Source organism: Paramisgurnus dabryanus, chromosome 22 (assembly GCF_030506205.2).
Source record: "Paramisgurnus dabryanus chromosome 22, PD_genome_1.1, whole genome shotgun sequence".
NCBI lineage: Eukaryota > Metazoa > Chordata > Actinopteri > Cypriniformes > Cobitidae > Paramisgurnus > Paramisgurnus dabryanus.
The window spans coordinates 801,122-823,627 of NC_133358.1; the positions used below are offsets into that span (position 1 = coordinate 801,122).

General features: G+C 38.0%; 1 protein-coding gene across 1 annotated transcript in view; it reads left to right on the top strand.

The window, feature by feature from the left end:
- Window positions 1-721: 721 nt before the first annotated feature.
- tmx3b (thioredoxin related transmembrane protein 3b) overlaps window positions 722-22,506 on the top strand; it is a 49,063-nt gene continuing 27,278 nt past the window's right edge. Inside the window, exons 1-7 of the mRNA XM_065287957.2 lie at window positions 722-832; window positions 930-990; window positions 6,886-6,925; window positions 7,089-7,212; window positions 10,568-10,613; window positions 12,935-13,015; window positions 17,256-17,355. Coding sequence (XP_065144029.1) covers window positions 805-832; window positions 930-990; window positions 6,886-6,925; window positions 7,089-7,212; window positions 10,568-10,613; window positions 12,935-13,015; window positions 17,256-17,355 — 480 coding nt within the window. The 5' untranslated portion in view covers window positions 722-804. The remainder of the gene's footprint in view (window positions 833-929; window positions 991-6,885; window positions 6,926-7,088; window positions 7,213-10,567; window positions 10,614-12,934; window positions 13,016-17,255; window positions 17,356-22,506) is intronic.

A 22,506-nucleotide genomic window follows, 5' to 3' on the forward strand; every position in this document is an offset into this window, starting at 1 on the left:
TGATGGTTGGGGTTAGGGAATGGGGCAGGTAAGGGGAATAGAATATACAGTTTGTATGGTATAAAATGCATTACGTCTATGGAATGTCCCCACAAAACATGGAAACCAGAATGTGTGTGTGTGTGTGTGTGTGTGTGTGTGTGTGTGTGTGTGTGTGTGTGTGTGTGTGTGTGTGTGTGTGTGTGTGTGTCTGTAGCCAGTATAATAAATATACAACACATACCGTACACCTAGTAGTAAGTGCCTCATATAAATAAGTATAATAATTCATTTATCTAGGTTTTTGTGTGCATATCTTTCAGTATTTAACACAAACATTGATTTACATGCATATGCATTCATACATAAATATTCAGCTGGAATTTAACGATTGGCCAAATTATATTTTATTTGTTTATATTCAATTAACCTTTTTAATAAGATAATACTGACATTTATACTTATTTAAGTATTAGAAATTATTATAATTATTTATTTGTCTTGCTGCCGCTAACAGCCTTCTCCAGTTTCCGGTTTTAGTGTCAGGTACTATCTGCTACCATTGGCAGCAACTTTCTACTGCCAGCGGCAGCCACTTCATGCTGACGATTTTTCGCCGAACCCCCTCTCATTCGCAGCTCTTCTGCTCGCTTGAATATTTTTTGGGTGCCCGGAGCAATATGGCGGCGCTGTTGACATATTTCAGAAACGGACCAAAGCGCTAATGTCTCTACTAAAAATGGATTGAAACCGCAGCAACTGGAAAGCGCATGCGCGCTAGACTGCTGCTTGTGTTTCCTGTTCAGGCTCGACTCATGCGAAGAGATGGCGCTTCTGAGAGCGGGTTATGGATGTACTTAACTCTTAATTTATCACGTGAACCGTCATATCTTATAAAACACATCATTGATATTATAATCAGATCTGTGTATGATTGTGTATGTTTGTAGGTTTAGCGTTTCTTCTCTTCACTCCGACGGCATTTTCTTTGGTGGACGATCTCGATGATACGTAAGATACTCTCAAAAATTTTATTTTATTTTTATGAAGTGACCGATATACTTGAAATATGTGAGAGTCATTGGAAAGACTCTTAGTTTATTGTGATACGATAGAATAAAAATGATGCTTTAAACACATGCATTATTATCCGTGGGTTTTCAGCTTGATCACTTCTGACAGCAGCATATTTATGATTGTAGAGAAGTGTTTCTCTTTGTGCATGGGTTTTTATTTAGGTGTAATGGTGTGTCATTAGTTAATTGTTTGCTGCTTTTTTAATTCAGGCTGAATGCATTATGACAGTGCTTATAATCGAGGTTTGCTGTTCAGGAAGTATTTTGGTTAAGGTTTTGATCTAAACACTAAACTTACACTGAACTGCAATAGTAGCCTTCAGTTATGCTATCTTTTAATGGGTTTCTGTTATAGTTTTGAGTTCTCAAACCTGTCCTGGAGGACCCTTAGTACTGCACATTTTATATAAATGCATCCCAGATCATATATGCACTATTCTGTGTGGCTTTGAAGTTTAATTGTGTAAGTATTGTATTCACATTAAAAGTTCTATAACACAACTGCAGTTTAGCTGCGTTCACACTGAAAATACTGAATCCTACTCGCATCCTTATTCCATTAACACAGTAAAACACATTAATGAAGTAAACAACATCCACAGCAGTGTATTTTTCATTTTATGTCATTTTAACTGTAAAAAAAGGATAGGCAACATTATGCCAGGATGACAAGTGGGAAAAACTATTTTGACAATTACCATAAGGACACTCGTTTTTCCATGTGCGTCCACGAAATGTGAACCGCCCCTAAGGCTCACCGAAAGACAAAGCTTATCTCCAGGTCAGCACCCGATGTGTGTAATCAACGGCCGCGTGACGTCGACCAGCGTAGTGCAAGCCCCGTCAAAAAGCCCAGTATTCGGCCGAATCCGAATCCTGTATTCGTTGCATCCCTAATAGTGACAGACATTATATGAAAGGTAGCATCTTCATTGTTAACAAAAACCTCATTCACACAGACCTCTGGTCCCAGAAAATACCCGTAAAATTGCCAGACAAGCGTCTGTGTGAACAAAAACTCGTTCCGTTAATCTTCTGGGATCGTTGCCGGAAAGAGGACCTAGTAAGATACGCGGGTAACCCTCTGTGTGAACAAGAATGCCATAAAGGGCGTGTCGAAGTGAGGACGCGCGCGTCATCATCACAACACAAGTTATGGTTCAGCTCCTTACAACGAGAGATAACATGTATATAAACATTCACCACGAGAAATGTTGCAAACTAGATTGAAGCAGTTATCAGGAAATGATAAATGAGACGCATAAACAATGACGCACGTGCAGTAGTGAGGACGCGCGTGTCATGGCAACATGAAGTTGGTTCAACTCTTTAAAATCAGGGATTTACAACATTCACTACGAGAAATGTCAGCATACTAGACTGAAGCAGATATCAGGAGGTAAGTTAGCTCGTTACTTACTGCGTTGAAACGGAGATCATTCAGCAGCATAAAAGAATATCGCGTCACGTGCTCATTTGAGCTATAATAAACGAAAATACCCGCATGTCATCCCAACGAGATATATTGTTCAGCTCCTCAAAATGCGGGTTTTAAATGCATATAAACAATCACGATGAGAAATGTCTGAAAACTGTATCAAAGCAGAAATCAGGGAGCTTGTCAAATATCCACTCTGAAAATGAGATCATTCACCAGATTAGAACTGTGCATTCACGCGCTCCTTTGTAGTCTTATCATAAACAAAAATGCACGCGAGTTGTTTCTGGAGAGAGAAATAATAAATAATATGCAAACTTCAGACGCTGCGTAGAAGAGAGGGCGGGACTTTCAACATGTCACGTGACTTTCCGGGACCATCAGATGCCGTGTAATCTTGGCAGTGTGAACGAACAAAAACTCTTACTATTCCGGAAAAATCCAGGATGCATTTTACGTGTATTTTACGGAATTTCTGTGTGAAAAGGGCTAAAGAGTATGCACTGGACTTTGTGTTTTGTACAACAAGGTACGATTTTGTTCACAAGCTGCACCAAATATCAATTGACGTGAAGACGTTACGTAGAATGTAAATGTAGTTGGCAGGATGGAGAGTAAGATTATAAAGCCTGGGGAAGATAAATTAATTGATAAAGGACTTAAAAATAAATGGTGCTTTGCTTGGACAAACTGTCTGTTTCAATCATAGACTGTAAAAAATATGTATGTAGTGTCTGTGATGTCACCCACAGGGTTTGTAAAGAGAGCTTTTTTGAAGCCAGTAGTTGGCGGGGCTTGTTGTCACCATCTTGACATCACGTCACCGCGCATCATTTGCGAATACCGAAAACGGGTAAAGAGGTGGGTGAAGCTGAAGTGGTTGGTTGCTGAAACCACGCCCACCTAGCTCAACGGTAGTGACATTGGTGGCAGTCCCTTATTATGGAGAACTTTAATGCTGCGTTCCCACCAGCCGCGGTATTGAGCGTTGCCACAGCAAAAGCGGAAGTTGCAAAATTTACGTTGACCAATCGGGAGCTTGCTTTAGTAGTGACGTGGTTACAGGAAGTGAGCGGAGTCGCAGAAGTCTCTCCCATGACGCAAATTTCGGCGTGAATGTCTCGATGACTAGAATTTCACGAGCGAATGAAGCGAGTAAACTCAAACTGTTCAAGCGGCAAACTAGGCACGGTACACGCAAATTTGATGCCTCAAACGCAGCTGGTGTGAACCCACGGTAAGGCTTAATATAATTTAAACAGACGAGGTATAAAAAATATTCACACCCCTCACAGCTGTCATGAAGGGCAAAATAAGCTATATAGACTAAAACCACTTTTTGTAACAGGCTGTAAACACGTTTATGTCTGCTGTAAAGTTGGGCATTTTAACTTGGAGGTCTAAGACTACTTTCACACCTCCATCAAAATCGACTGCCCGGTCTGCGCAGCTCCGTATGACGTCCACCACACCCGCTCAGTACTCTGCACGTTCATTTCCGTATTACCACGTGCTGCATGGGACATATTATTGTTCTTTTGCGCATGCGATGCAGTTCAGGACCACGAACAGTTTACACAGCTGTCTGATTTTAGCCACGTAACGTGAAAAGTCAAACAAATAAATGGACCTGAGCAAAAAAATGAGAATTGAGCATTAATGCTTGCAGTGTGAATGAAGTCTATCTGAATTGACTACCTTTTGGGGCCAGCCTCTAGTGGCCAGTCGATAAATTGCTGTTTAAATCACTACTGTATTGGCTTCATCAGAGAGATTGGAAGGTTGACCCTCGGCTTGGATAGAATAAACAGGCAAAGATTGAAGCCTTTTAGGAGCTGGTGTAAATTGCGATATCAGCATAAAGTTGCATTTGTGTCAAAACATTTCTGCATTATATTAATCTGTCTTTTACTGCACACATGTTTTTGTTTGGGTTTCCAATAATGTTTGTTTGATAACTCATATAAAGTCTAAGACGCGTTGTGTTTGACTTCTGATCATTAACACATGGAACATCTCCAGTAGTATAAACCCTCGTTTTGAGTTTACATGATTTAATATCTCCATCCATGTTTTTGAACAGGGAATTACAGTGGCCTATATCTTTTTTGTTGTAAAGAAGTGGCCAAATATTAAACATCAAGTGGATTTTAAACATTGTTTGACCAAAAGTAAGTCTGTGATCTCAAAAATAAAAGTAAAATGACAATCACCCTCTGCAGGCATTTGTTTTAAAGTGGCAATTAATTTGTCGATTTTATTGTTTTATACTGTTGTCTGAGGTCTACTTATGATGTTTGCATGGTTTTTACATTGAAAAACATCAAAAGCACTTAGTAGGCTATTTTTTACATGGTTCTGATGCTGTTTGGAGAAATGCTTCGTTTGAAGGGGTGGGCCGCACTGAAGACCTGGACGTAAACACCCACTGCTATGATTGGACAGCTTCATTACCCGTCATTACATGTGGGCTATTGTTTTAAAAACATTAATGTGTAAAAATAGCAGCCGAACACATATATGTTTGAGCCACAAAAGATTCTGGGTGCTAAAGAATGACAATACGTTTAGTAAAGTATAAACAAAACTTTAAACTCGACGTGACTAAATTACCGTATACAACAAAGTAAGCGCGCATCAGAATCTAAACTGCGGCTGATAGGTCCTTATCAATAACTTTGTATATTTCTATTGTGCTTGTGAGGTTGCTCTTAGATACACGTAACGTTACATACCACAGTTATATGATAAAAAAGCTTTGTTGAGTGTTGGACCATTCAAACGCAACTTGCCTAAATTACCGTATACAACACAGTAAGCGGGCATCACAATCTAAATTTCGGCTGATAAGTCCTTCCTTATCAATAACTTTGTATATTTCTACCGTTAAATTAAAGTCATATTTTTAAGTGTTGTACTTTTATTAATTGTTTAATGTTTTAAGTAAAGTAAAACAGTCAAACATACGTGTTTAGACACGGATGTAACAACAGGACATATCAAGCGATCTCTTCTAACAAAGCAATAGTGAAATGAAGTAACTTTGTAAAATGTTTTACTTACTGTGTATACTACTTTTCCATTCCTTTCAGATCCAATAGTAGTGGTGCTTTTAATCACAGTCTCTCTGCAAATCCAGCCTCGACTTCTTTACAAATGAATCCGTGGTACACAAAGCAAACAAACACTCCCCACGCGAGCTGGAACTTCTTTATAAACAAACTTAAACCACGCATTCCTAATGTTATGTTCAGAGCCTCCGAGGTAAGGTTATACAGAGACGGTGTTCTTCCACAACCGTTTGACTCGAATCAAAGCCAATCCTCCCTATACGTATAGTGCACAAGCTGTTTAGGGCCCCAAACCACTAGGGTGCCCCCATTTTCTTAATTCCTTCATGCCAGAGTCCTGCACGGGTCCATTTTTGGAGACCCGCTCCTGCCCGTACCTGCAAAGATCAGCACCAGACCCGACCTGTCACCGGTGATAATATCAAAATTAAATCTGCACCCGCCCAGACCGATTAATATTTGGCCCGTTACCCGACCTGCACACGCATAAATCACACACGCTAAAATAATTACAATTAAAGTGCTTTATTTTTTATCTCATACCTCTCTCAACATCACAACAGTGTCATGAATGGGTTAATGAAACAGGCTTAAGTGCGCTTTTGTTTTGTTTTTCTGATTGGTCAATAGGTGTGCTTTATTCACGATAAAACACTGCTATGACCGCTTCACCCAACAGTTCTGTTTATCACTGCGCCCTTAGCAACCACACATATCGGTTTGTTGTTTTTATTTGAGCTTTCATGCATATTACACATTGGAACACATTTTTGTTCATGGTCAGGGACTATTTTTTCTAGCGGAAGGAATGCTTTTTATTGATTTAACTTCATGAAAGTTGTGTGGTAACAGTTTTATAAAAGCAGTAAGGTACTTGATTAAATTCAGTGTTCAAATGTTGTAATCAATAATTAATCCGCTTCGCGTCTTGCCTAACAACGCCCTTCAGCCGTTACTTATTCACGATACAGCACAGCCTCTCGTACCTTATTGCTTACTTATAAAACTGTATCTAAAATCCCTGTAAAAATACTAAAAGCATTTTGTACAGAAACAGACTCATGTACACTTTACACATACAAATCTTTTAGTTCTTTACACATATAAAGTTATAGCACCAGACTACTGATGTTGACCTTGGAGGCATTCTTCTTCGCGTCAGTGTGACTTCTTGTTGTTGAGTTATACTTCTTGTCCTACACTAAAACGAGCAAGATCAAACTCCTGGTTTTAAACACTTTTTGCTACTTTACAGGAACTGCTGGTTCTTTTAGCTAATGCAAATTCAATATACTGTGTGTTTTCTCTCTCTTTATTTTAGGTTTAAAGACAAGAGAATGGAAAACATTTGGCTGGTGGATGTAAGTGTCCTTTTGTACAACCATGCACACAGTGAATGGGGATAGATAGAAGGGAATGTTAATCTAACGTTAATCATCATAGATTTGTTAGACAGTTTGTTAGAGTTAGTGTGAATGTTTGTTTGAATCGCAGACCATCTAAAGTTTCTGTGATGTGTTGTAGTTTTATGCACCATGGTGCGGTTATTGCAAGAAACTGGAGCCGGTGTGGCAGGAGGTAGGAGCTGAGCTAACACGTTCTGGGTCTCCAGTCCGAGTGGGCAAAATGGATGCCACTGCCTATTCAGGTAATATTATTTTACTTTACAAACATCACATTTTCTATGCATTCTATTATCCCAAACCAGATTACACTTACTAAATATATTGTTATTTACTTACTAAATATACTTTATGTCATTGTATGTAATGTATATGTAATGTTTATCATTGCAAAAGTCAAGGGGTTTAGATTTGATATCAGTTATCTAATATCATGAAATAAATACTCTAAAAACAGTAATCAAAGAACTTGTGCAAGGAGTGCAAATCACTGTATGTACTGTGTCAAAAAATTACCAGTTTGCCTTCTGTGTGTACGCAAACAAATCCCGCAATTGTTTCTGTTATCACTCTCGTAAAGGGGACCTACTAACATTTACAGAACAGGATCTTTACGGCATTTGTGTGATTCATGCATAGATTCCGTAAAATTTTGGCAGTGTAAATGAACCAAAATCAAACGATCCTGTATTTCCGTGTATTTTCTGTAATCTGTGAAAAGGGCTCAGCAAATGGTTCAAATATAAAGTCACACTGTTGCGATGTGCATGCAATACGACACGCTCTTTTTTCAGGCTTGCCGGTGCCACAGCGAGTTTATATTTGAACTTTTCAGAAAGCCATGTGACAAGAACCAACCAATCAACTTCACCATTTACCTACAAACGTAGTATCATTTAAACATCGTAATATTCTGTATCAACCCAAGATTGAGAAACAGCTGATCATCGCTGTACACGGATAGCCAGAGCTTAACTAATTGTTAAGCAGCTATTTTAACAAATAGTATAAACAATGCTTAAGGACGCATGTCATACTGTATGCATGCTAGGGACTGTTTTGATTGGTCCACAAAATTTCTCCTTATCATCCTTAACCCTCATCCGAAACCATGGCTATGCAAAGTATTGGCTTACCCAAAGAACAAATCTTTACACCAGCAAAATGGACATAAAACCATCACCTATTGAATTCATACTTGTTTAGAGACGCTAGCATTCTTAAACGTTTAACAGATAATTCTTTAATTATTTGTGTTATGAGAAATAAGATTGTCACCTTTATTAGAAACCAAAAACATTCTGCCATAAATTCAACTCAGTCACTTCTATTCTCTATTCTTTGCACCTTAGTTTTTATCCTTTCTATTCTTTAGTATAATTTGTAGGGTTTTTAGTTATTCTTGATAATTTTTTGTTAATTAATATGCATTTTATTACCACTGTGTCTTCCTTGTGTTGAAAATCCAGATTAAGGTTCTACAAGTTAAACAGAATCTCACAAAATCCTTCAGATAAATTAGAGTTAGATGACTCCCTTCAATTTACATATTTGTTAAATCATCTATTTAATACATTCTTACTGTTTAGGTGAAATTCACAAAAGTATAATTATGTCAGCTGTTTGCTCAAAATGTAGTATTTTTGAAGAAACCTACACATATTTGAGAGGTGATAAAAAGAGAACAAATAAAGGTTTGTATAACATGTTAACAAAATGCAAAAGGTACATAGCCCAAAGTAAACAATGACACGAGTTTTCATCTCCCAAGTAAACAAACACACAGAATGTAGGCAACACTTTATTTCCTGGCCCTGTTGACGTGGACAAGACAGATATTATCATAATTCCTCAGCGTGTTAATTAACTCCTGTTAGCATTGCATTGTGAGCGAATCTTTTAAACAACTTTTAAACATTTCTGACTGATGTCAGAGGTATTCAGGCCAATCACAATGTACAGCACTTTTCAGATCGATGAGTTTTGTACAAAATCATTGTGTTTCAAGAAGACAGGGAATCTGGAGCTACACAAATTTACAGTATGTTAAAAATAATGTGTTTTTTGAACCATAAACCACCTTAACACATTGTATAATACCAAATACAGAAAATAAAGTTTTTTAACAATGAAATAGGTGCCCTTTCAGGTGCATGACAAAGTGCACTTCAGATACTGCGATAGAGATGCGAACATACTTTATAAAAACAATACTGGTGTGTATCTTGAAACAAAACAATAGCACTGATAAATGTTAAGATTGTCAGTGCAAGTTTTTCTTAAATTAAGGCAGCTCGAACATTAATTTTAATCTGTGACTAGGATAAGCTCTGTCTGGGAAAGTGCCCTTTAATGTTTTAGAGACAGGTTGTGATACAGTTCAGTTTAGCCTCTTTTCCATTGTATGGATCTGTACCATGCAGCTCGACTCGTCTCCCCTTACTTGTGCTCGGTTTGTTTTTCATTGAAGTAGAGTACCGCTTCAGAGTGGGTGGCACTATAGGCGTGTCATTATATTTGCGCTGCCTACTGCTGTGACATCTTAGAAAAAGTGGGAGCAACAGAGCATCTGTCATGGAATCGTCAGTCTCCATTATTCCGCCAGGCTTCTCGTCTGTGTCCTCTGTCCCATTGGATACATCTGGCATGTTCAGGAAAGTGTTTACTATCATATTAGTGACTGTTAAGAGAGTGGCAAAGTTAATATACAGCAACCTGCAAGTCTTCATATGTTTACTATATCAATCATTCATACCTGCATCTGTTTTTTGTTTAATAAACTGACTTGTTGTTTTATCCACATCAACCTCCATCGTGTGTGTTACCCTGACAGCATTAAAGGAATGCAGTGTTTTCCATTCATTCATTCATTTGTGCCAGTCTGCCACAAAATTAACCGCCACAAGTAGATTTTTGCACATTGTGTTTATCAATATATCTGTCTCACATAACAGTTTCTATATAAACACTTGTGGCATCACTCCACGCCCTCCGCTGAGCCTTATATAAGTTGGAAAAATGCTGTGAATACATGCGGACGTGTGAGGGGCGGATGTGTAAGCCTGTGGAAAACAGTGGTATGGTATTCCTGATTCTCAGCCTGTGGATGTTTTTCACAGCTACAGTAAAAGGGAGTTTGGGAACTTGCAACAAATCATAGATGACAACAGTTTTGCTTGAGACAGCACATTTAAAAAGATAAAGCTAATCTTTCATTTAAAGATGATGCTTATAGTGACGATTCTCTTAGACCAATCAGTGATCTACAGTGTTTTCACATCATGTTTTAATATCAGCTTAGTTTGCTTGGAACCTCAACCGATGTGACAGTGAAAAAAGTATCGGGTACTATGTAATGTACCCAGTGGAAAACCCCCCAAAGTAATCAGAGTTGATACGTGCTGGGTGGTACTATGCAATGGAAAAGTGGTATTTGAAGTCATCTAATACAACGTTTTTGGTCGCGAGCAACGGTGCTTGACTTTCAGCGTTGAGATGTCTGCTTATTTATTTATTGCCAAAGATATATTCCTTAGAATTTTAAATGTTTATTATTGCCATTTTATTTAACATTGGTTGCTAAATTCTTGTATCACACAGGTGTAGCCTCGGAGTTTGGTGTGCGAGGATACCCCACAATAAAACTGTAAGTCTTTCTTTATTATGTTACCTATTGTGCATCCCTGTCCCTCTGACATGAGCTAAGTGTGTGTGTGTGTAATGGATGATGAAATCAAAGTAACATAAACAACACATGTCAGCAGTTCAGTTAATGTCCTACACATAATCAAATATATTAATGATGTGCTTTTCTATGCTTGTTTTTTTTTTTTGACAAACCATTTTAAATACTCACTGTTATGTGTTATAGCAGGGCTTGCAAAATAACTATCCTGATGTCCCAGGGCTATTATGACTTGTAGTGGGGCAACCAAAATCTATCTCTGCCCTGCTCGTCGGGCTATCTTAGGGTGGAAAAATATATTTGAATGCTTTTGCATTCTCTTAAATATTTGTTTGGGTAATTATGTTGTATGCAATTCATCCATTGTGTATCAAAATTGTGTTTGAATGCTTGCTCACATTTTAGTTTCATTTTGTATTCACAATTTCTAAAACTGTACAGGGAGAACGCATTACTGATTTGTCAATGATGGTTTGAATCTGTTGCCCACAAATTCCTCCAACGTCATCCTGTCAGTCATTACTATCCTCAAGTAGCAAATGAAATCTCACAGCAAGCTTAAATGTGCCAAAAGTTGCATAAGAGTTTTTTGCAAGTTATATACAGAAGCACACATTAAGAAACTTGCATACAGAGAGTTTTATTTCCGACAACACGCACACATTCTCTCTCTCTCTCTCTCTAATGTCTTTACCGGACAGATACACACAAAACAAGCTTGGCATGTGTTCTAGTAAAACAATTATTTATATCTTGAAGTGAACATAATTCAGATTTGTGACGTTAGGCCATGTGGCTCCGTGCAGAACTTTCTCTTAAATTGACAGTAGCCCCTATTTTTCTGATATAAAAATGATATAACCCACGACTGGAAAAAACATTATATAATCCAAACTGTAAGTTTTGTGACCACTATTAGATTGTGAGTAGATTCAGTGCGGAGAAGAGCAAGGAACAGTTGGCAAAAACAACAAGAAGAATAGCAGAGCAAACATTGTGATCAGTGGCCCTTGGCTATGTATTGTTGGTAAAATTTGACTTGTGGTCGACAAACTAATTAAGGAACCATGTGCTATGCTCTTAACATCAAGTGGTATTTTCTTATCTGTGACTTCAGTTGATAATTCAGAATCTGAAGTTTTAGACATTTTTGATGATTGTAATTTGATTATTTTAAATGACTATTATTTGTGTTGTGATATTATTTTGTGTTTAGTCTCAAAATTCTACATTAAAAATAATGTCCTTTTTTTATTCACGCTGCTTACATTCATTTCGAGCTACAAAAAACTGCAGAGTGCCTGCGCAAAGGGATACCAGAGATTTTGAAATTTTGCGAGCCCTATAGGGTTTTTTTGTGTTACAGTGCACTTTGTAACCAAAGTTTGTAAAGACGGTCTGTAAATAGATATTTGGTCATGGCGGCTCACATCATTAATTTTGTGGATGAGACAAAACCTTAGTATGAAGATGGAGTAAAGCTCCTCTGTTCATTTGGGGTTTAATTTTTGATGCTGGGCTATACAGTAGCATCAGGGGAGGTAGTTGTTGTTGTAAACCACCTCAGGGGTAATTTCCTGCCTAATGAGGGACGTGTATTTATATGTTTTATTTTGATATAGTGGTTACCTACAGCAAATTAATTTAGAGCTCGATTTGACATTTTGCAGTAAAACCTATGTTTTGTAAATAGATATTTGAGCAAACAAAAGATCTATTTATGTCTGTCTTGTTTGTCATGGACTGGTTAAGACTCATACATAGAGCAATCATTGTGTCATACATGAATTATCAGTGGACTTCATGCTCTTTAGAGACAAATAAAATGTGCTTGTGTACTCCAGTAACCGTAGCAAAAACTTTTAGGGTGTTTCAATATACAGCTGTTAAACTGCAAATGAAGCAATGTTCTGGGGATTATTTCATCATTCATGTAAGGGTGGGTAGTATATACATATTGCGATATGCACATTTGGGGATTGCTTGCGGAATATTGGTCTGCCTTTGAGATCATGATTTATTCAGACTCGTATGTACACTGATGTAAAAATAGTGTGGTAATGCATATAAAGCTTATGTTGGTGGACACAAGCAAATGTACAATTTCCATTTTTGTATATTCTTTTCAGAGATGGTTACTTTTATCTTTTGATGTCATTGGGATTTTTCAGTAATGGTTGTGACATCAGTTGAGGTCTTAACTACAAACTTTAACCTCTTATAGCTTCTTAATCTCTTTTATATCTCTTTCAGTATGATATTTTGCACTCTCACTTTCTCAGGCTGAAGGGGGAGCTCGCCTATAATTATAAGGGCCCAAGGACCAAAGATGACATCATTGAGTTTGCCAACCGGGTTTCGGGGTAAGACGTTTGATTCTGCTTTACTGTTTAACTCTTTAAAGGCACTCTAAGCGAATAATGTGCGACGTCACTTCCTGTTGATGTTTGAACTGTTTTCAAACAGACAGAGCGTAGCTAACTCCTCCCCCTCCCCCTCCCTTCCGTGCTTTCATGAACGCGCCCAACCCCCACCCCCAAATCCTTTTTGTCGTTTAATGGCTGGAATACTTTGTTTTGTTTTGTGCTGCTAGGTTTGGCCATTTGTTGATATTGCCGTTTGTGAAGCCTGGGCTGTCTACAGAGATCGCGTTTTTTTACAGTTTGATCAGCGGACAGGCAGCAAGCAGATAGTGAGGAGATGTTTCCGATATGTAACAAAAAATGTTTTATGGTCTAAAACGCTTCAATTCGCTTAAGCTGGGCGTACACGGTGCGAATTCTGACGGTCGGAACGTCGTGAGCTCTCGCACACGACACGAAAATACGAAAATAGTTTATACGAAAATAATTCGGACGCAGTCACACACGACAAGATTTTACTGTACGACTTGACGAATGCTGACGTAAGCATTTTCACACCTGTGAGGATGAAAGGGGGTTCCTTTCGTTGTGGCAGAATGTACAAAAAAATAAAACAAAAAGAATAGGGTTAAGATATTGGCTTAGTATATAAAACAGCCTGGAATTTCTGTTCTTTTGTATTTCTATTTATGCATTCCGAAATTGCAATATAGGTCTAGTGCTGTGGCGGTGAAGGAATTTCTCTGGCAGTGATTGTTCGTGCTAGCGCATATGCGGTTTTACCGTCTTAAAACATCATGTTTGTAGTGCCAAGTAAATATCTATATTTCTATTATTAATGCTACATATATTGTTGCTTTTTTATAAATATGACCGTTCAAAAAACACATTCAGTGGGCCTATTTATTTATTTGTAAATGCAGAATGAGGAGCAATGAGGTAAAACGCAAGCTAACGTTACACGTCTTTCCCTTAATAATTCAATTATTAAGACAACACATCTATAGCCAAATATTAATTTGTAAAACGAAAATAATTTAATTTAATATAAAGCACATTGTCTAGGCTTGTTATGTGCAAATGTTCGGTCAATGCGGTGTCTTGAAGTAAAAGTGAGACCGCAGCATTTATGCTCCTGTAACTGCACAAAATAAATGCCATACAGAAGGCATTGCATATTAATATAGGGCATTTTCACAGTAGGCCTATATGTAAATTAATACATAGCAATACAAATATAGTATGAAAACAAATTAATCATTATTTAAATAAAGTTTCAGAGATAGCCTACATTTTTAGTCATTTAAATGTTCTCATCATTTCAAAACAAGCTAAGGCTACCATATAACTTACACTGGGCTATATCTTTTGTTCCTTTGGTCGAAAATATGTAAAAGAATATATATGTAGGTAAAAATACCGAACAAGCTCAGTTGTTAAAGCAGAAGCTCCATAATAAGATGGGAAACATCGTCTCCGCATATGATCATCATGTTTACTCTCTCAATAAATGCATATCTTATAGCCTATTAAACATGGACATTCCGTTGCTTTTTTCTGTCGCGACAGCCCTTTTAATATCCAATCATTTATGAAACTGTACTACAGCGACTTTGGCACAGCTTGGATTACACAAAAATTGCGACATTCTTTGTACATCCTGTATTTAAACCAGTGGTCTCTGCACGGAGTATGTAAATGTATTTATTACATAATTTAGTTGGCTTATTTTATGTTTACATTGTAAATAATGATAAAACATATTAACAAGTAAAGAAAAATCAACAAGTAAAACAAAAAAGTTTTAATATCAAAAAGCCTCGTTTAATGCATTGTGGTAGCACTTATCAGAACAGCGGTATAGCCTAAAACAACTACACTCTCTCCTGTTTCCACACACATCCAAAGCTGTGACCCGACATCACAAAAACACATATGACAGGTTTTTTTCAGGCAAATAAGCTGATCAAGAGGTCGTCACTGAAAGGACCTGTACATATTTGTCATGATGTCCGGTCACCGGAGTGTGTATGTGCGCGAAACATAGCCAGCTATAGAGTAGTCATCAATATTTGAGGTAGCAGTGCTACATTTGTCTTTCTTCTTCTGCGTTTTGTACATTCTGATTGGTCAACTTCAAGTGCTTTGCCAGATCGTCTCGTACACCCGCACCAACACTACGAATTTATACCGACAGCTCCCGAACTTTTTTGACATGTTTAAAAATTATCGGGAGGTCGTAAGGTGCTCGTAACCTGCTCGGCTCGGCTCGTAATTCCTCTCACACGGTGCGAGCCGCGACCATACGAGCATGAACGATTTGCTCCCGAGGAAAAAAAATCGCATGCGAGCCCCTACGACAGCAAAAATCGCACCGTGTACGCCCGCCTTTAGAGCACCTTTAATGTGTGTGTGTGTGTGTGTGTGTGTGTGTATGTGTGTACCTGGTAATTATCACGTTGTGTGGACCAATTGTCCCCATAAAGATAGGAATACCAGTGTTTTTGTGACCTTGTGGGGACATTTTGATGTCCCCATGAGGAAACAAGCTTATAAATCAAACAGAATGATGTTTATTGAGAATGTGAAGTATCAGAAAGTTTTGTGTGATGGTTGGGGTTAGGGATTGGGGTAGGTAAGGGGAATAGAATATACAGTTTGTGTGGTATAAAATACATTACGTCTATGGAATGTCCCCACAAAACATGAAAACCAGAATGTGTGTGTGTGCGTGTGTGTGTGTGTGTGTGCGTGTGCGTGTGTGTGTGTGTGTGTGTGTGTGCAATTTTAAATTGTTCAAGAAAAATATGTTAGTATCAGATCGGTATCGGATAATTCTTGTTTCAATATCGGCTTTGTAATTGAAAAAGTGGTATTGGTGATTCTCTAGTGAGTATAACACAACACGGCTTATAAAGGGACAAGACTGAAAGTAAGGGATAAAGAGAACATAAAAAATATAACAAGAACTGGTAACCACTTCCCCCTTGGCAGCAGTAACCTCAACCAGGCGCTTCCTGTAGCTGTAGATCAGACTTGAACTTTATTGAGAAGGAATTTTAGCCCATTCTTCCTGGTAGAACTGCTTTAGCTCTGTCATATTCTTTGGATGTTTCATGTGTATGGCCCTCTTCAAGTCAATCCATAGCATCTCTATTGGGTTGAGGTCTGGGCTCTGACTTGGAAACTCCAAAAGGCGGATTTTTTAAGCCATTCTGCCATCCTGAAAAATTTGTTTGCTATACTTGGAAATTCATCTTCCCCTCAATGATTGCAAGCTGGTCAGACCCTGATGCAGCAAAGCAGGCCCAAATCATGATGTTACCTCCACCATACTTGACAGTTGGCATGATGTTTTCATGATGATATGCCGTGCCCTTTCTGTGTTTTTTCCAAATAGTTTAATCTTCGTTTCATCAGTGCACAAAAAATTTGCCATTATCGCTGTGTATTGTCAATGCGCTCTTTTCTTGCACTTCAGGCGTGCAGCAATGTCCTTTTTAGTAAGCAGTGGCTTCCTTTGTGGTGTCCTGCTGTGGATAACCTGCTTGTTCAGTGTTTTATGTAATGTAGACTCATGAACAGAGATGTTAGCAAGTGCCAATGATGCCTTCAAAACTTTGGCTGTCATTCAGGGTTGTTTCTTTACCTCACTGATGAGTCTTTGTTGTGCTCTTGGTGTCATTTTGATTGGGTGCCCACTTCTTGATAGAGTAGCAACAGTCCCAAAGTATTTCCATTTGTAGATTGTTTGCCTAACTGTAGCTTGGTTAATTTCTAAAGTGTTTGAAATAACTTTGTAACCCTTTCCAGCTTTATGTAAAGCAACAATTCTTGATCGTAGCTACTCTGAAAGCTTATCCTGGCTCACATTAGCGTGGTGTTCTTGTTCAGAGTAAACTCCAAAAGTTGAGGGGTTTTTATAAGTGAAAGTAGCTGTAGTCCACACCTCAAAACATTTTATCTTAACGAGACTCCAGGTGTGCTAAAACCATTAAAAACCATTAAGTTCGGGACCATAGAAACAGTGCTAAAATGCTAACTCGCTTGCGGGTTTTTTTGACCTCCTTTTTCTAAATTATGTCATCCCTGTGTCACTGTATTGTTTTATGGACTATATCTGTTTTATTCAGGGCAGTACTAAACACATTTTTGTAACCTTTTTTTAATTTAATGAACATTTTGGAGATTTTTACTTATTGTGACCCCCAACTCTGTGTATTTCTTTTGTGTGTTTCAGTCCAGCTGTGCGATCTCTCCCAAGCAAACAGATGTTTGAACACGTATTGAAGAGGCATAATGTGCTGTTTGTGTATGTTGGTGGGGAGTCTCCTCTCAAGGTGAGTGGGGGAATCTCACAAGTACAAATCCTCTCATCACCAAACACACCAGGTCAGATATAAGCTTTGTAAATTGTGTTTTAATTAAAAGATGTCTAAATCCCAGTTAACAAGAACAGGTTACAGGTGTTTTTTAAATAGTTTCAGCAAGCTTGTCTCCTCATAATTTCTACAGATCTTACATGTTTTTTTTTTCAATACGTAAGATTAATTTCAACATTGTTTTACATCTAAAAATAAGTTGCTGCCCAAATTTGTTAAATAGTGTCTCTGCTTTAAAGGTTGTAATGTAGAGCCCTATTATCTCCGCAATTCAGAAAACATGAATGGAATCATGGAATCCAAGCATAAAAATTGAATTTACTGTACTGTAAGGCTGAATATCTACAGAATATCACAAATTTTGGATTCAGTCATTTTTAAAACCCATTATGCGTGTTTTCACATATAGTTAGTCATGGCCCTAACATAGGTGTTTTCAGCAATATGAATATAGTCTCTGGTATCACCAGAATGTCTGTAAAGTTTCAGCTCAAAATACACTACGGATCTTTCATTATACAATGTTAATTTTAATTTTGTGGCGGACTGAGGAATATGAATGTATGGGAATGTACAAGATGCTCTCACTTGTATGATGTCACAGCAGTAGGCAGCGCAAATATAATGACACGTTTATAATCCCTCCCACTCCGAAGTGATACTAAACTCGATGGAAAAGCTAACCAAGCCAAAGTGAGGTGAGCTGCCCTGACCTGACCTATACCGCTGGGTACTATGCAATGGAAAAACGCCATTCGTCTTTTTGGTGTTCCCAATATAGTGGACTTAAAGAGGACCCAGTACATTTTTTGGTCCTCAGAACTGAAGTGATCTCAGACCTTTTCTTGTTCACATCACAATTTAACAAGAACTCACGACCCCAGCTTTCTGTGCAGCACTTGATTTTGATTCATGTCAAAACGACATGCAAAGCAGACAGGGATCTCATTGCTTTTGCATGTCAAAAAGATATTGAACCACAAAAGAATCCAAGAATCCTTCGGATGTGGTCTGAGTACGGTTCGCTTTTGGCTCCTTTTAGAGGGGTCTGATATTATCTGGTTTGTTCACTTAACTGCTCCGAGAGCATGTGGAGGGCTCAAACGAACTAGATGTGAAAACACCCTGATACATGTCCAAACAACATGCAAAGAGGACCTGGACCTCAATACCCCCTGACAACTCCGGATGTGGTCTGAGTACGGTTCGGTTTTGGCTCCTTGGATTAAAGTTGAATTAAAGTTTTCCGTCGCTACACCTAATTTCTGTTAATTGCAGCAAGTCTATGAAGGATTTCCGTCAGTTGCAAAATGATTAAATTCACTTTTCATAAAGGTGGGCTGTGATCAAAGCCTGGTGTTGAGCGAAAGCATGTTCCTCTCTTCACTTTAAGCGTTCTGTCATCACTACGCTCTGGATCCACTCTGGGTTTTTTGAATGTAGCTTTTTAAACTGAGGTAAAACTTTATTTCAGCTAGCATGAACATACTTACAATGTAGGAAGGCGACAATGTTTCGGAGATCAATAAAGGTGTAAAACACAAATGGAAACTGACTTGGTGTAGAGAAATGAGGAAGATTGGCAAGCCTTTTGGTACGTGGGCTAAAAAAATAAACAGCCAGCTATGTGTCTTTGCAGTGTATGCCTAGGGGCCCCGTATTTTGGGGGTAATTGATTTGTACCGTATGTGATCACCCATGTCCCGTTTTTAAGACTACACATGACTATATTGTACATTTAAATGGGGTGATATAATACGATTTCAAATTTTCTTTTTATATAGTGGTTAGCTGTTTCGCCTTAATCTGAAATGTTCTATCGAAGTCTGTTTTCTTTATGTTTCCCTTTAGTGTAGTGTTTTTAAAGCGTTTTAATCACGTTACGTTTATTATTTATATATTAAAAGTTTTAATGGCTTAGCTACTGAGATGTATATGTGTGCATGTATGTAATGTATTATTATTATTGCGTTTATCACTACCTCTATCTCACATGACAGTTTCTGTACAAACACTGGTGGGGTCAGTCGACACGCTCCGCTGAGCCTCATTTAAGTTGCATTTAAGTATATATGTAGATATATCACGAATGTGCCACCACAAACTGCAAGTCTGGAAAAAAATTGGTATGTTGTTCCTGATTCTAAACCTGTGGATGTTTTTATTGCTAAAATTAAGTTTTGGGAACTTATAACAGAGCACAAATGACAACATGTTTTCTCAAGACAGCGCAAGCTAGCACTAAAGTAAAGCTAATCTTTTACATTATAAAAATTACGCTGGTAGTGAAGATTCTCTCAGATCAATTCGTATCAACTCCGCTCGCTTGAAACCCCAACCAAGGTGGTACTAAAAAAAGTATTGGGTACTACGTACTGCACCCAGTGGAAAAGCCTTCAAAAGTAAGCTGACCCAAACCAAACCATGGGGAACTATGCAATGGAAAAAACGGCATATGACATCAAAGTATAGAGTGTTCTGAATAAATTGTATTATTCAAATTTTATATTTTAGGAAGATTCCGCTATGATTATGATTTGACCATCGCGTTAGGGCTAAATGATTAGTTATGGATCAAGCCCTGTTTTCTTCTTTATTATTCTTCTTTTTTCCGCCATTGTGTTTATGGTAGCCCATAGAACCATTATAACTTTTTATCCATGAGTCCTAGAAACTTTTTTAGTAAGAAAGTTCTAGAAACTAATATTTTCCTCTGAAACCTGGCTTATAACAATTTTTCCTCCTGAATCCTGGCTCATGATGATTCATTCAATGATGTCATTTTCCACACTTTCAAATTGTTAAAGCTCCACTGTGTAAGATCTACTCCCATCTAGCGGTGAAAGTCTATATGACAAGCAACTGAATATTACTTTCTAGCCCTCCCCATTCGGAACGAGTTTTAACTCGTACTGTGGCCCGGCCGTGTCATGCCAAGGTTAACATGGCTTCCAGTAGCTACAAAGCAAAAGCAATGAGAAAAAATGAACAATTTGCAATGTCCTTTGCCTGTGATCCATCAATGCACACAGATTTATGTTTAACATGAAAAAAGTCTGATTGTCATGATATGTCCGCTTAAAATCACATACAAAAAGCAACCATGACGGGTTTAAATGGACGCGAACTAATATGTCAAAGTACAATGCTTATGATTTAAGTAAACGTTACATGTCCGTGTATATGTAAGAGCTTTCTCTCAGATTGGTGAAAAAAGATCGCGCAACTTTCACACGCTTGTAAAATGAAACGAAAGACGCGCAGATCAGACGCTTTTATCAGAGTATTATGTCAGACATTATGTCAGAGTACAATGCTTATGTTTTAAGTAAACGTTACATGTCCGTGTATATGTAAGAGCTTTCTCTCATATTGGTGAAAAAAGATCGCGCAACATTCACACGCTTGTAAAATGAAACGAAAGACGCGCAGATCAGACGCTTTTATCAATGAAAGGCTAAAAATAGCGCTGTCACCGTGTGTTTGTGCTAGAGGTCAGAAAAGATGAAAACATTTATCTCAGTACCTCAGATTACATAAATGGGCGGAGAGACGGCGTGTGTCCTTTCGAACACATTAAACCACATGCATGTTTACACTAACAAGTGTTATGCATAATCATGCTAAAGTTAGCCAAGGAACTATAAAACTTCAAGTTTACAACATGGACTGTATAGATGTAAACGAATATGCTGAATTACCTGTGGAGAAGATATAAAGTGCAACTTCAGTGTCCCTTGAGCCCCCTCTTGGAAAACTAACTCCAATAGTGACTTTGGTCTTGATGTTTTTCCTGTCACGTTGTCGTTTAAAATCCCCGTTTCGCATCCTTGGCGATTTGTTTTAATGTCCTCGAGAATATGTCTTCAACAGGCTTTCAAATCAAAGCATTAGATCGCAGGTTCATCACGGTGTGCGGTTGTTGTAAAATCCGAAGGATTCAGCTACGCAGGTCACAGGCTGGATACGATACGTCATCAAGCCTGGTTTATTTAAATTAACTGAGCATTACATTCGCAAGTCATACGCATATTACATCAATTAACTAAGAATAACTGTCAGCTTTATAATTGTTAATATTCTGAAATAAGACTGTCTTGATGACGTATACCGCCTACACATGCAACCTCCGGAGGCTTCAGCTATCGGCCAGCATGAGTGTAGAGTGAAAGCGCGAAAGGCGGAGCTTGAATTTCAGGAATGTCCCTCGTCGGCGAATGTATTTCAAAGATGGAGGCACAACATGGATTCAGCCAGAGAGCGCTTCGACGGTATGCATTTTAAATAGCAGATTCTACACTTACGAGAATACTTTGATTAGTGGGTGGGAAGTAATTACACATGAATGAGCACATACTTTTGAAAGAAAACATGGGTTTTTGTTAAGAAATAACTCAATAAAGTACACAGTAGAGCTTTAAAAAAATAACTTTTCTAACTCATCCTACGGCGTTTGCCCGATTGCCAAAACCATTGTTTTTAAATAAGTTTTTTATAAGCCTGTAACTTAGCTGCAGTTGACCTATTTTCATGGAAATTGTTTCCCTGCAGTCCTAAATCGTTGCTGAGTCCAATGATACCAAACATGCCAGGTTTTGCCTCATGCTTAGTTAATCGCTGCAAATTTGCTGTTAATAAACAATTTCAAATATCTCTGTGAGTTTCCCCATATAGGTATAGCTTCTGAACTGTGTACTAATAACCTGAAAATGGCTGAAAAATTTAACATGCTGATGTATGGGCAGGGTATAAGGCCACACAAAAAAGATGGTGAATAGCACCACTAGTTGGCCTTATAATCAAACAAAATCTTGATGGCAAGCAAACCATTGGTCATACAGCTGTATCTTTGCAAAACCTAAGTTTTATCATCATGAGACTTTGCTGTTAAATATAATCATAGTCATGACCTGACATTTCTTCATAGCGCCACTTAGTGGTCTCAAGACATGAAAATGCTTTATTTTTGCTTAAAACTACTGCAAACTTAAATCTAAAATCATCATGAGTCATTAAGGATGATTCCTTTTGTGTCATTGAGTATTATCATTGGTGGATGCCAATTCACTCCCTAGTAAGTAAACAGAGTTCCCTAGTATCTGTTTAGCC